Source organism: Penicillium robsamsonii (assembly GCF_028829455.1).
Source record: "Penicillium robsamsonii strain IBT 29466 chromosome Unknown utg000001l_segment0_segment0, whole genome shotgun sequence".
Taxonomy (NCBI): domain Eukaryota; kingdom Fungi; phylum Ascomycota; class Eurotiomycetes; order Eurotiales; family Aspergillaceae; genus Penicillium; species Penicillium robsamsonii.
In genome coordinates, this window is record NW_026643219.1 from 182,072 (window position 1) to 193,075 (window position 11,004).

The 11,004-nt window shown below is 47.4% G+C and overlaps 5 protein-coding genes across 5 annotated transcripts; 2 read left to right on the forward strand and 3 right to left on the reverse strand.

Annotated features, from left to right (window-relative positions):
* Nucleotides 1–725: 725 nt before the first annotated feature.
* Nucleotides 726–2,343, forward strand: N7447_000073 (arylsulfotransferase family protein; the record flags this gene model as incomplete). Its single annotated transcript, XM_057224349.1, has 3 exons — nucleotides 726–1,281; nucleotides 1,337–1,402; nucleotides 1,454–2,343. 3 exons carry the CDS (start codon nucleotides 726–728, stop codon nucleotides 2,341–2,343), a joined length of 1,512 nt encoding a protein of 503 aa, XP_057088365.1.
* A 264-nt stretch (nucleotides 2,344–2,607) lies between these two features.
* Nucleotides 2,608–3,316, reverse strand: N7447_000074 (uncharacterized protein; the record flags this gene model as incomplete). Its single annotated transcript, XM_057224350.1, has 3 exons — nucleotides 2,608–2,707; nucleotides 2,769–3,013; nucleotides 3,095–3,316. 3 exons carry the CDS (start codon nucleotides 3,314–3,316, stop codon nucleotides 2,608–2,610), a joined length of 567 nt encoding a protein of 188 aa, XP_057088366.1.
* A 1,163-nt stretch (nucleotides 3,317–4,479) lies between these two features.
* N7447_000075 (uncharacterized protein) lies at nucleotides 4,480–5,644 on the forward strand (the record flags this gene model as incomplete). Its single annotated transcript, XM_057224351.1, has 2 exons — nucleotides 4,480–4,527; nucleotides 4,616–5,644. The coding sequence occupies 2 exons, from the start codon at nucleotides 4,480–4,482 to the stop codon at nucleotides 5,642–5,644; spliced, it is 1,077 nt and encodes a 358-aa protein (XP_057088367.1).
* Nucleotides 5,645–6,229: 585 nt separating this feature from the next.
* On the reverse strand, nucleotides 6,230–7,897 carry N7447_000076 (TPR domain protein; the record flags this gene model as incomplete). The annotated part of the gene is made up of 1 exon (XM_057224352.1): nucleotides 6,230–7,897. The coding sequence occupies one exon, from the start codon at nucleotides 7,895–7,897 to the stop codon at nucleotides 6,230–6,232; it is 1,668 nt and encodes a 555-aa protein (XP_057088368.1).
* A 438-nt stretch (nucleotides 7,898–8,335) lies between these two features.
* N7447_000077 (superoxide dismutase) lies at nucleotides 8,336–9,832 on the reverse strand (the record flags this gene model as incomplete). Its single annotated transcript, XM_057224353.1, has 6 exons — nucleotides 8,336–8,551; nucleotides 8,962–9,010; nucleotides 9,076–9,179; nucleotides 9,247–9,431; nucleotides 9,559–9,724; nucleotides 9,785–9,832. The coding sequence occupies 6 exons, from the start codon at nucleotides 9,830–9,832 to the stop codon at nucleotides 8,336–8,338; spliced, it is 768 nt and encodes a 255-aa protein (XP_057088369.1).
* Between the last annotated feature and the right edge of the window lie 1,172 nt (nucleotides 9,833–11,004).

An 11,004-nucleotide genomic window follows, 5' to 3' on the forward strand; every position in this document is an offset into this window, starting at 1 on the left:
TTGTTGGATAGGATAGTTGAGTTATCACTACACTATATAGTGCATGCGTCAAGCCTATACTATCTTTCGTCATTGGATTTGATGGAAAGAAAAGTCCATCTTGTAGCCTTGAAAATCATTATTATATAATGTGCAACATGCCTAGGAATACTAATCCCTCAGTTTGCAAACTAAGGCCTTAAACTTAGGGTGTCGCAAGAAAACATGCCGCATCAGACTAGTGCGCTGTGCTACACTGTCAACTCCATTGGCCGTTTTAAACATAATGGCACCCGACATTTACGGATGAAGCCGGATAGCCTATACTAATTAAAAGCTGAACGCACGCCATGTGGCTGACTCGCGGACCTAAAGAGGAGAACGCGACATTGGCCAATTGCTCATTTATTCTCGAGCGGTAAAACATTATGTCTCTTATGGGAAAAACCAAAGAAGTCCGGCAAATGGTTTTAGCTCGGCTACATCAAATTGCGCCATTTGCAGATTCGGTGACACAATGAGTCGCTACAGAATGAAATCCAATGAAACATAGATAAGCCCCCTAGGATAGGCCGTAAATCTAGTACAGACATAATGATGCTATCCGTGAGGTGTATCGCGAAAACGCTAACTTGCTAGTAGATGCCGAAGAGCTTCATTGTTCGCTGTGTATAAGAAGGGTATGAAATATTCTGGAATACAATAGTTAGTAAAAAACTGACAACCTGAACAAAGCTATCACCAAAATGGCTTTCCTAAAGCAAACCCTCCTAGCAGCCTTAGCAACAACGTCCTTACCCCAACCAACCACCGACAGCTACTACCGCTCCCGACCCGACCTTTCACCACCTCACTTAAACATCACCATCCCCGCCACAAGCTCCGATGGCCCTGAATACGTCTTTATCGCCCCTTACTCGATGGGTGGAACCCTCGGGCGGCCCGGTCCGTACATCTACCGCAAAGACGGCGACTTGGTGTGGGCAGGCACAGGGTACTACGCCGGTTTCGTAGGTAATTTCCATCCTACCACATACCAGGGTAAACCTGTTCTCCAAGCATTTCAGGGTAATATGGATAGTTCCCACGGTGAAGGGTTTGGTCAGCATGTCCTGCTAGATCAAAGTTATCAGCACGTTGCCACCTCAACTGCCGGGAACCACCGTGTTGCGTCGATTCATGAATTCAATGTAATCCAGGGAGAGACGGCCTTGATTGAGGTCTTCTATACGACTCCGGCGAATCTGTCGGCTTATGGTGGAAATTCTTCGCAAAAGTGGTTGGGGAATGGGATTTTTCAAGGTTTGTTGGTTGTGAAAAATGGATGATGACTTTGCTGATTCCGATTATTTGATAGAAAATAATATTGCCACGGGGGAGTTGATCTTTGAGTGGAATGCTTTGGAACACGTTGACCCGTCTGGTAAGATCATTTGCTTTGACCCGACAGAGACCATACTTAACCTCCAACTAGAAAGCCTAGTGACACTAGGTTCCACGAAGGCCAATAGCGGACTGTCCTCCGCCGAAGCATGGGATTACTTCCACATCAACAGCCTAGATAAAAACGAAGAAGGAGACTATCTGCTCTCATCTCGACATACGAGCACGATATTCAAGATCAACGGCACGGACGGTTCAATTATCTGGCGGCTCGGCGGCAAGCACCCCAGCTTCTCACAAACTGGCAACTGGACCTTCGGATTCCAACACGATGCTCACTGGCAACCGCAACTCAGCCAGCCCGGGATTGAGGTAATCTCGTTCTTCGACAATTCTGGCGACGGAACTATCACATACAACGAGGTATCCCGGGCATTGCTTGTCCAAGTAAACCACACAGATAGCACGGCGACGGTTATCCGCGAAGCAACGGCACCGTATGATCTCCAGGCCCAGTCTCAGGGAAATGCGCAGCTTCTTTCTAACGACCGAATCTTCGTTAACTGGGGATCGGAGGGTGCTTTCACGGAATTTGGTGCTGATAATGAGATTCTATACCATGCTTTTATCCAGACGGGATCAGTCAGCTACCGTGGCTTTTTGGCGCACTGGACTGGCACGCCGAAGGAAAGTCCAGCGCTGGTTGCGCTGGAAACAGACTCTGGTCTTGTTGACCTTTATGTGTCTTGGAATGGGGACACGGAGACTTCGGCTTGGAGATTCTATTATGTCAACGGACAGAAGAAGACGCTGGTTGGTCAAGTGGATAGGGATTCGTTTGAGACGGTGTTTACTTGGAAGCCAACTTTTAAGCTGTTTTCCTCTGCTAGATTTGTTGCTGAAGCTATTGATGCAAATGAGGAGTCTCTTGCGCGGACAAGTCTGACTGCTACAACCGCCAATATCAAGTTGCTGACGTGATAGTCGAGATTGGGGAGCCTGAAATGAAGATGTTCTGGTGACCATACTGTACTTGATAGCAATAATTGAGGTTTCTTGACCATGGAGTAAAGCTAAACCCGAAAGTGAAACGTTCATATATAGTAGTATTAGACATTAAAGAAAGGAAGATTGTTCAAGCACGAATTGAACATTAAACATTAAACTTCACCAGGTAGCAGACCGTCAATAGGGCGTACAGCTGCTTCAAATCATAGCACATATAGCAACAACCACCAGTGGCCATCATGCGTCCAAAGGGGGTTTGGAATCTAGCTGCTTTCCAGCCTTCCGCAGCTCATGGCAGGCTATGGAGGCACGCACACAAAGGATGAGGTTGAAGAGGCTGAATGATTATCATTTGTCAGGTACAAAAGCCTAAAGAAAAGGAGGAATATCAAACTCACATTCCAAGAAGCATCATAGAACACCCCAAACACTCGGCCCCATACAACGGGCCGACATCATGGGTACTGGAGTAACCATAACCACCAAGGTTCCAATAGGCAAGCTCGTGCAAATCAAAGCAGACTGTGACAAACTGAGCAATGCAAGCAATGCAGTCGAATGTGACTATTACACCAGGGTGGACTACGCAGTTGCAAAAGACGACGAGGAGGAAGAGAGTGGACCAAACGAATCCGTATGAGGCCTGATCAAGACAGGAATATCATCAGCACTCGTTCCTTGTGACACCTGAGAGTAACATCATAATGAGGATTATTAGACTCACTGTTCCCAGGTTCATGCTAGACCATGCTTCTCCTAGTCCATCGCTTGAAACGACTCCTTCACGATGCTGAACCATGGCCCAGGCAAAGCAGATTATCGCTATCATGGTAGATAGTACCGCGCCAAACCGCAGAGACAGAAGCGAGAGCCATTTTCTCTCTTTTCTCGGTATTGCTTCGATACAGAAAGAAGGGGAAGGTTGATGGTTCAAGGCTGTAGACATGGTTATGAGTGGTATACTATATCAAATGGTATGGCGATTATAGCGAGATAAAAAAAAAGAGACGATGCGGAAATCCCCATGATTCGCTTATATATCTTGTATGCAACTAGAAAAAAACCGTTCATATGTCATGCTAATCATTGCCTTTTATATGCTAACACAGCCCTCAGGATGCGGTGGCAACGCCAAGGGCCTATACAAGACGACCCCACAAATTCCGTTCGGACCAGTAGACTCGATGAACAGGCCAATTAAACAAGGTCCAATCCACACTCTGGCGCCAAACTGAGCCTCTTTTCTACCCATTCAGCCAGTAATTCACTGTCAAAAGTGTTTGTCTTGGCATCGCTTGGCGTTCTCGGGTAGGAAGGGAGTGGCATATCGAGCCTTGAGGTGAATTATTTCTATAAATACGTTTGTTTTTACGTTTGATAGTTCCTACTAGTGGCTAAAGCGAAAGTCTTACCCATTTCCTTTCGCTCCAATCTTCTATTTGTCTGAGTGTTTAGTCGCATTTTTCTAACCAACGAACTCATCGAGGAAGGAATCAAGTAGCGCAATGATTCTTCATTAAACTTTGAGCGTTAAATTAGCTCAACTTGAAGTCTACGACTTTGTTGAAGTTATTCAAACCCTCGAACCTCGAGGTGAAAGATACACTATGTAAAATTGAGATACAGAACATTGCAAATTACTGCATATATTCGTTTGATTCAGTTTGTCGTGGCCTTTATTTGTCAGGCCCAAAAGAAGGATAGGATGAAGTCTGCTCCTGATTGAATATTGACGGCTGTTTGAGGAGTAGGAAGTTATAGAATATTCAAAACTCCTATTGCTCTCATAGGCTATGATATCTAGGGATTTCCACGCTCAGGCGACATATAGCGAGTTTCAAAATACTCACGAGGAACATTTGCTAGTTTAAAGTGCGTGGCAGCCAGTAGGTAGGCAATGTCTGAGGTTCTCTTTATAACAAGTAAAATGTCATAGAGGGCATCCACGCCAGTTTTGTCAATCACTTGTCGAGGGCTCACTTCAAACTTACACTCTTGCACCAACAAATCATAAGGCACAACCCAAGTGACAATTCCTTCCAATTGATTTAAAGATGATACGGCAACATCTTTTGTCAGTGCGTATAGGCCCGCATCGCTCCCATCGTGATGGTGAGTCCAGCCAACACGAGACTGGCCAAGACGGGATCAGACAAGGTAAGGCAGATCGGAAAGTGACAATGTCAACACCACAGCTAACCCGATAGCTCCACAACAATCCTTGATTTCACACCTGAGATGTCAGAGACATGTTACCAACACTAGCATCCATAGCTTTGACCTGCGCCACTACTCTCTCGACGGACCCGGCGAAGCTCCAGGAGGCTACCAATCATCCCCAGTATCTCGTGGTAGGCGAACACACAGCACCAGAGATGAAACACATTCTCACCAATCCACTCGATGGCGCAGCGCCGATAGCAAAACATCTCAACAGGCGTCACCTCCACCCCGTGTATCTCGAACGCGAAGATGGCAACTCTCGGACGCCATGTCGATAGAATTCAGACGACGTACTGATGGGAGTTCTTCTCAACCTCCACCGTTCCCCTCTTCGGACATCTCCTGGGACCAATATGTTTCGGATGATACTATCACCAATTACCGAGCCATCGGAGCTCAATACCAAGCGTGGATAGCCGGTCGAAGCGCAACAATATGTCCAATCCGACGATCGAGAGTCACCTGGGAAGATTTAATCAACCACCCGCTCCAGGATCACAACTTCGAAGTGTATCTAGACGATAATAGATCAGCACCGGAGGAAGCGGGCAGGATCGAGTCAATCGGGCTCTCGACGGGGAATGATTGGCGTTATGTTTACCTGAGGCGATATGGACACTGGAATTATGACCATGAGGGTTGGACTGTTTATCAGCACCGCACCGGGCCCGGTGCTATCTTCGTTGAGAACATTACAAGACGATTTGGGCCATACTGGGCTCAAGTGGCTCTGGCGCAGTACCAGCTCAATAACCACATCGATACGCTCCAGTATGTTTATTTTCTCAACGTTCAGAACCTGTACACCTGGCCCTACGTGGAAACCCATCTATACCCTCGTCATGATTTGGATTGGTTTAATGACCACGAGCCACAGTGCTGGACATACGGTACTAGAGAGTATCAGGAGCTCTTGGGTACAAAGCTAGGAAGGGGGGTGGCTCGTCTGGTGTTAGGGGCCTGGGCAAGAGGCACGCATCGCATCGACGCCATTTACACATGGACGATTGTCGGAAACCTACAGATGAGGTTTGATATTAAGCAAATTTGATTCACAATGTCAAGCTCCATGAAGCGAAGGGCCAGACTGGTCCAGCGTAGAGCTAATCACAGCTAGTCCCTACTGGCGGTTTCACAGAACCTCCAGGTAGGATGTCTGATGGCAAGGACGTTATGAAATAGCTCCCAATAATTTTTCATGGTTATTTGAACACTTTTAAGGCTCCATATAATATTTAATATCGTAAACAGTGTGAGACATCAGTTGACAACGGTGTCCAAGCCGGTCGACAAGGGACAACCTGCGGATTTGAATACTCTGATACGAGCTCTATAGTATGGCCGACTATGAGTTGGCACCCCATAATGACCTCTAAGCATCATCCTCCAATGTCCGCACATTTTGCACAGGTACAATATGGCTCAATAGAAGCATCCATGGCAGCCAGCAATTCTAACTGCGATGTCACGTTTCTGACCCAGGCGCCTCATACTAGCCAATTATTTAGATGTTTGATGTAGACGGCAGTGATATCGCCAATCTCACGAATCACAGTGGATTCCGGCTACCTCAAACAAATGCATCTCAACCAATATTCAAAAAGACAAAGATATAACTCCAAATAGGAAAGAGATATCACTCAGTTATCTGCCGACAGAAACACGACGATTTAATAGGCACATCCGCCCAGGCTAAATTAATCTTCAGTTGCGGCAACATGGCACGTGCCTCGTATTTTCGGCCCATCTTGACCAAACACTCATGATACCCATGCGAAGCCCATACATTGCCCGGATGCCTCAAAGCACGAGGCAGAGATGTGTCAACTCCAAGGTCCGCAGAATATACGGCCGCAGCCTCCTCAACGCGACCCTGTTCCAGCAATAATGCCCCCAGTGCGTGTCTAGCCGGCTGCATCCAGCCCCAAGGCTCATCATACGGCAATGCATCATCCCTTTGCACGGCGTCCCGGAGATACGAAAACGCAGCATTGTATTCGCCACGGCGATACGCAATCTCGCCATCGAGCATCGCCTCACCAACGGCAAGAATGTCAACACAACGGTTATTGAAGATCGTGCGCGAAGCAGGGACGAGCTTCATTGTTCGTAGGAAATGCTCTCGCTGTTCTTCTGCTTCCGGCACACAGCTGGTAGCAGCAAACGCGACGCCCTTTGCATAGTGCATCATTGCAGTGGTGACGCAGTACAGCTCTGCATCTTCCGGCAGCTCTGTGGCAATGATTTCCTCCCAGCGACCGAAGCGCACAAATCCATGCATTTGCATAGCGACAAAACCTTCCAGCCAATCTGCCATCGGCGGAGACTCGATGCGCAGAAGAGGCTCGGTGATTATCCGCGTGAGCTCGGCCCCAGACTCAAGTGCGACCTTCGATCGGCCGCCCAGCATAGCAGCATACATGCGGAAGTGGTAATCATGTGCACGGTACAAATTATAGAAGTGGCCCAGGGGCTGGTTGCCGAGGAACTTATCGTCTGCGCGGATTGCAGATGTATTCGCCGCGACCGCGCGTTTGTACTCACCACACAAGACATCGATATGGGAGGGCATGTGCTCCAAATGGCCAGCATCAGGCACAAGGCCGCGCAGGTACTCCGCTATCGGCAGGGCAATTTCAGGTGTCGGGGACATTTCCATCAGATGGATGTAAAGATGTAAGATGCCGGGATGATCGAGGGCTTCGTCTCGTTCCAAGACTCTATCTAGCGCTTTTTTTGTTTCGAATGTTTTTGCCCCTGGTGCAGCCTCGCCCGTCTTTATGTCCCACAAACCCCATGGAGTCAAGTTCATCAGCGCATCGCAGTACAGCGCGGTCACGTCGAGGTCATCCGGGTGGTCATTGTACACTAATGTCATTGCGTCGGCGTATTTCTTATCCCATTCTGTGCAGTCTTCTACGGGCTGTTCTTGGGGGTATCGGTGCTGCAGTGCATCGATAAGAGCATTTTCCAAAAGTGTCACGGCGGGAGCGTGTTTCTTCGCCTGTAGAATCGCGCGATGGGCGCGAGTCGTGGTGGCGGAGAGATCTTCTCCATCAAATATCTGCCATGGCTTGTTATAGTTGGGACCCAGGGCGAGGGCAATGCCCCAGTATCCCATGGCGCATGTGGGGTCGAATTCGACGACCTTTTCGAAGCATCGGGCAGATTCTTCGTGATTGAAGGCGTAGGCCCAGATCAAGCCTCGACTAAACCAAAGTTGGGCATCTTCGTTCGTTGTGGTCACATTGCGACGGTAGTCACCTAGGTTATAGTAGTCCTCGGCAGGAGATGGCTGGTCCATTTTGTTGATGGTGGGTTGTGTATGTTGTAGTGGAGAGGAGGGGTACGGTTGCCCAATACGGCCCTACCCAGACTCTCATCTCACCATTTTGATCGCATTGGACACTGGGATAAGCGCTGATAGTGAAACGAAGTATATACTAGGGCCTATTTATAAATAGTGACAGATCACAAAAGTGCCTTGGGCAGTTTTTGATCCCTGAGGCAGTAAGGCCGTAAGGCCGCAAGGCATCAAAGGGGCCCCACATGAGCAGATTTGAGGAAATCCACTTAATGTGCTCACTCGTGCTCGATCACTCTCACCTTGAGCACCTTGGGGGTTTATTGGGAATCCTATTTAGACGGTCTGCCTTGTCTTTTCGTATTTGTCTTTGTTACCTACAGTCAATATAGTTACTTGTATATCAACCCTCTTCCATCTCATCTCATTTCAACATCTTCACTTTTTATAGATCACCATGTGTGGAGACACCAACCGCCCAACATTTGGAGGCACCATTGCCGTCATATTCCCTCGAGAGACTCGTCCAAGCTCGAGGGCTTCAGATGCATCACTTTCCTCGTCACCAGAATCAGTATCCTCATTTGTATCGTCATCGTCGACGGCCTCAATGTCATCATACTCTCTTTTCTTCCGTGAAACGGATGCAACAACCTGTAAAACGAGAGCAGTCTTCCGAACTGAAGATGCAGATACATACCACGCACTTAGGGGATGTCAAAATGTCGATATGCGCATCGAGTGAGTGGATTTAATCCTACGAGTTGTTTGGATGAACAAATGGCTTACAGTTCATGTCAGGAAATATGGCGATCTCTCTACTACATCACAACCTACCTCCCCGCTTCATCAATTCCACCTGAATATGGAACAGGACAAGAGCTCCAAAACGGCGAATTCGAGAGAGATCGAGTTTGAGCTGCCCGAAAGGCTAGACCTAGGCGTCTCGGAGAAGGGTGTCATTGGCCGACAGGTGACGGTTAGAGAGCAAGGAGGTTCGATTATGGGGATTGGAGTGGTGGGTTACAATTAGCGCGACGAGATTTTACTATCTACAAACATACATCATAGACATAATTGGAGACATGAATCATTTCGTTTGAGTTGGAAATACTAGGACTCCTAGTAGCGTACAGGGTCATATGAGACTGGAATCTTTAGCTCATCACCGACCTCACAGCTTCAGCGGGTTCTCTACGCCAGCAGTGTAGCGCTTCTCCGCTTCTGCCCAGTGGATAATCTTCCAAATTCCCTCGATATAGCCAACCTTGTTGTTCAGGTACTATACCCAACGCAGATTAGCAGACAAATACACAAAAAAAGGGACATAAGTATAAGACTCAACCCACCTGGAGATAGTAGGCATGTTCCCACATATCAACACCAAAGACCGGCACATCAGGTCCATTGACAGGATCCTGATCCTTAGTCGTAACAATCTCAAGTCGCCCCTTGGCACCACCCTTACTCACTAACCATCCCCAGCCACTACCCTGAAGGCCGAGCAGCTCAGCGTTAAAAGCCTTGACGAAGTCTTCATACGAACCCCAGCGGGAGATGATTGCGTCGCGCAGAGTGGGTGCGCCGCCGATGTCATTTCCAAGTGTGCCAGGGGGGAGTCAGGTTCTTCCAGAACAAAGAGTGGTTAATATGGCCGCCACCGTTGAAGCGGAGCTTCTGCTGCAGTGCAATCAAGGTGGGGACGTCATTTGATGCAGTTGCGGATGCTTGAGCGGAGAGTGCCGCGTTCAGATTGTTGATGTATGTCTGGTGGTGCTTTTGATGGTGCAGCTCCATTATCTGCTTAGAGATAATAGGCTCCAATGCCTGTTCATTGTTAGCTTCATGGAAGGAGACTCTCAAGATTCATGACCGGATAAGACTTACATCGTATGCGTAGGGGAGAGGAGGCAGAGTGTGAGTTTGAGAAGACATGGTGGAATTGTAGATGTAAACGTGTAGAGAATAGTGAGAGGAAGAGCGGGAGTGTAGACAAGAGATATACCACCAAGGTCCCTCAGCTGGATGCCCCTCTTAAGTGACGTTATAGCACGGATCTTAGAGCCACCAAGGTAGATATCCACAGGTGGAGTTGGATTGAGCACATTTTTGGTGAAAGTTGCTCTAATCTGCTCTCTTTCCTTTACCTCTAATGTTGTATGGTATACATTGTATGTGACATATTCATTGCCTCTTTAGACCTTTCTCGAAATTATATAGAGCAGTCCAATCTCTCTCTAGATGATATTAATACAATGATCTTACTATCGGAGAGAAAGACGGGGAAACGAGCCGGGGAAAATTGACGCTCTCTATATTCTCACGCTTTGAATAAAATTAATTATATTTCACTGAATACAAGTATGCACTCAAGAATGCTCAGCAGTTTATAACCATGAAACCCGAACTTAAAAGGATTGGCCATTTTGAATCTGAACCTACACAAAATCTCTACTGTCTTTGATCTAGTAAACGACGGAGAATCAACGCCAGTCAGATAATCAAATATCAGATCATAACGTTATAGTAGTAGCATGGATTGTTTGGAGATTACTGGTCACCCCCGGTACCCGTGGGCTCTGACCGCTATAGCGATTCGGAGGTTAGATCCAAATTCCGACTGAATCTCTCAAGGAAAAAGCCACAGGACTAGAGGTATGGGTTGTCGAAAACCTCATCTTCGACCCACATGAACTCGCAGTACCCTTTCCACTCTCTGGTGCTATCCGAGAGACAGTCGCTAAATACTAGATTACGCCAGGCTTTAGGCCATTTTATCGGGAGCCGGCTACAGACCCACAAATCTGGTCGATCCATAAGCCGCTATAACGGATTTCACCCCAACACACATACATAATAAATGCGATAAACTATAACTTAATCTCTCAACAACGATAATATGGAGTTTTCCTAATAGCTTAGTGCTTTTAAGATGATAGCTTCTCTGGGAACTTTAGATAATATCTCTCGTGTTATGATTACAACTAGAATATGAGGACCTGTGGGATTGACGCCGAAAATGACCGCTTTTGAGGCCAGAAACGGCTGCCTTCCACCCGTAATTTTGGACGTCCAGTCGCCCCTTGACTGCCCACTACCCTGTAACA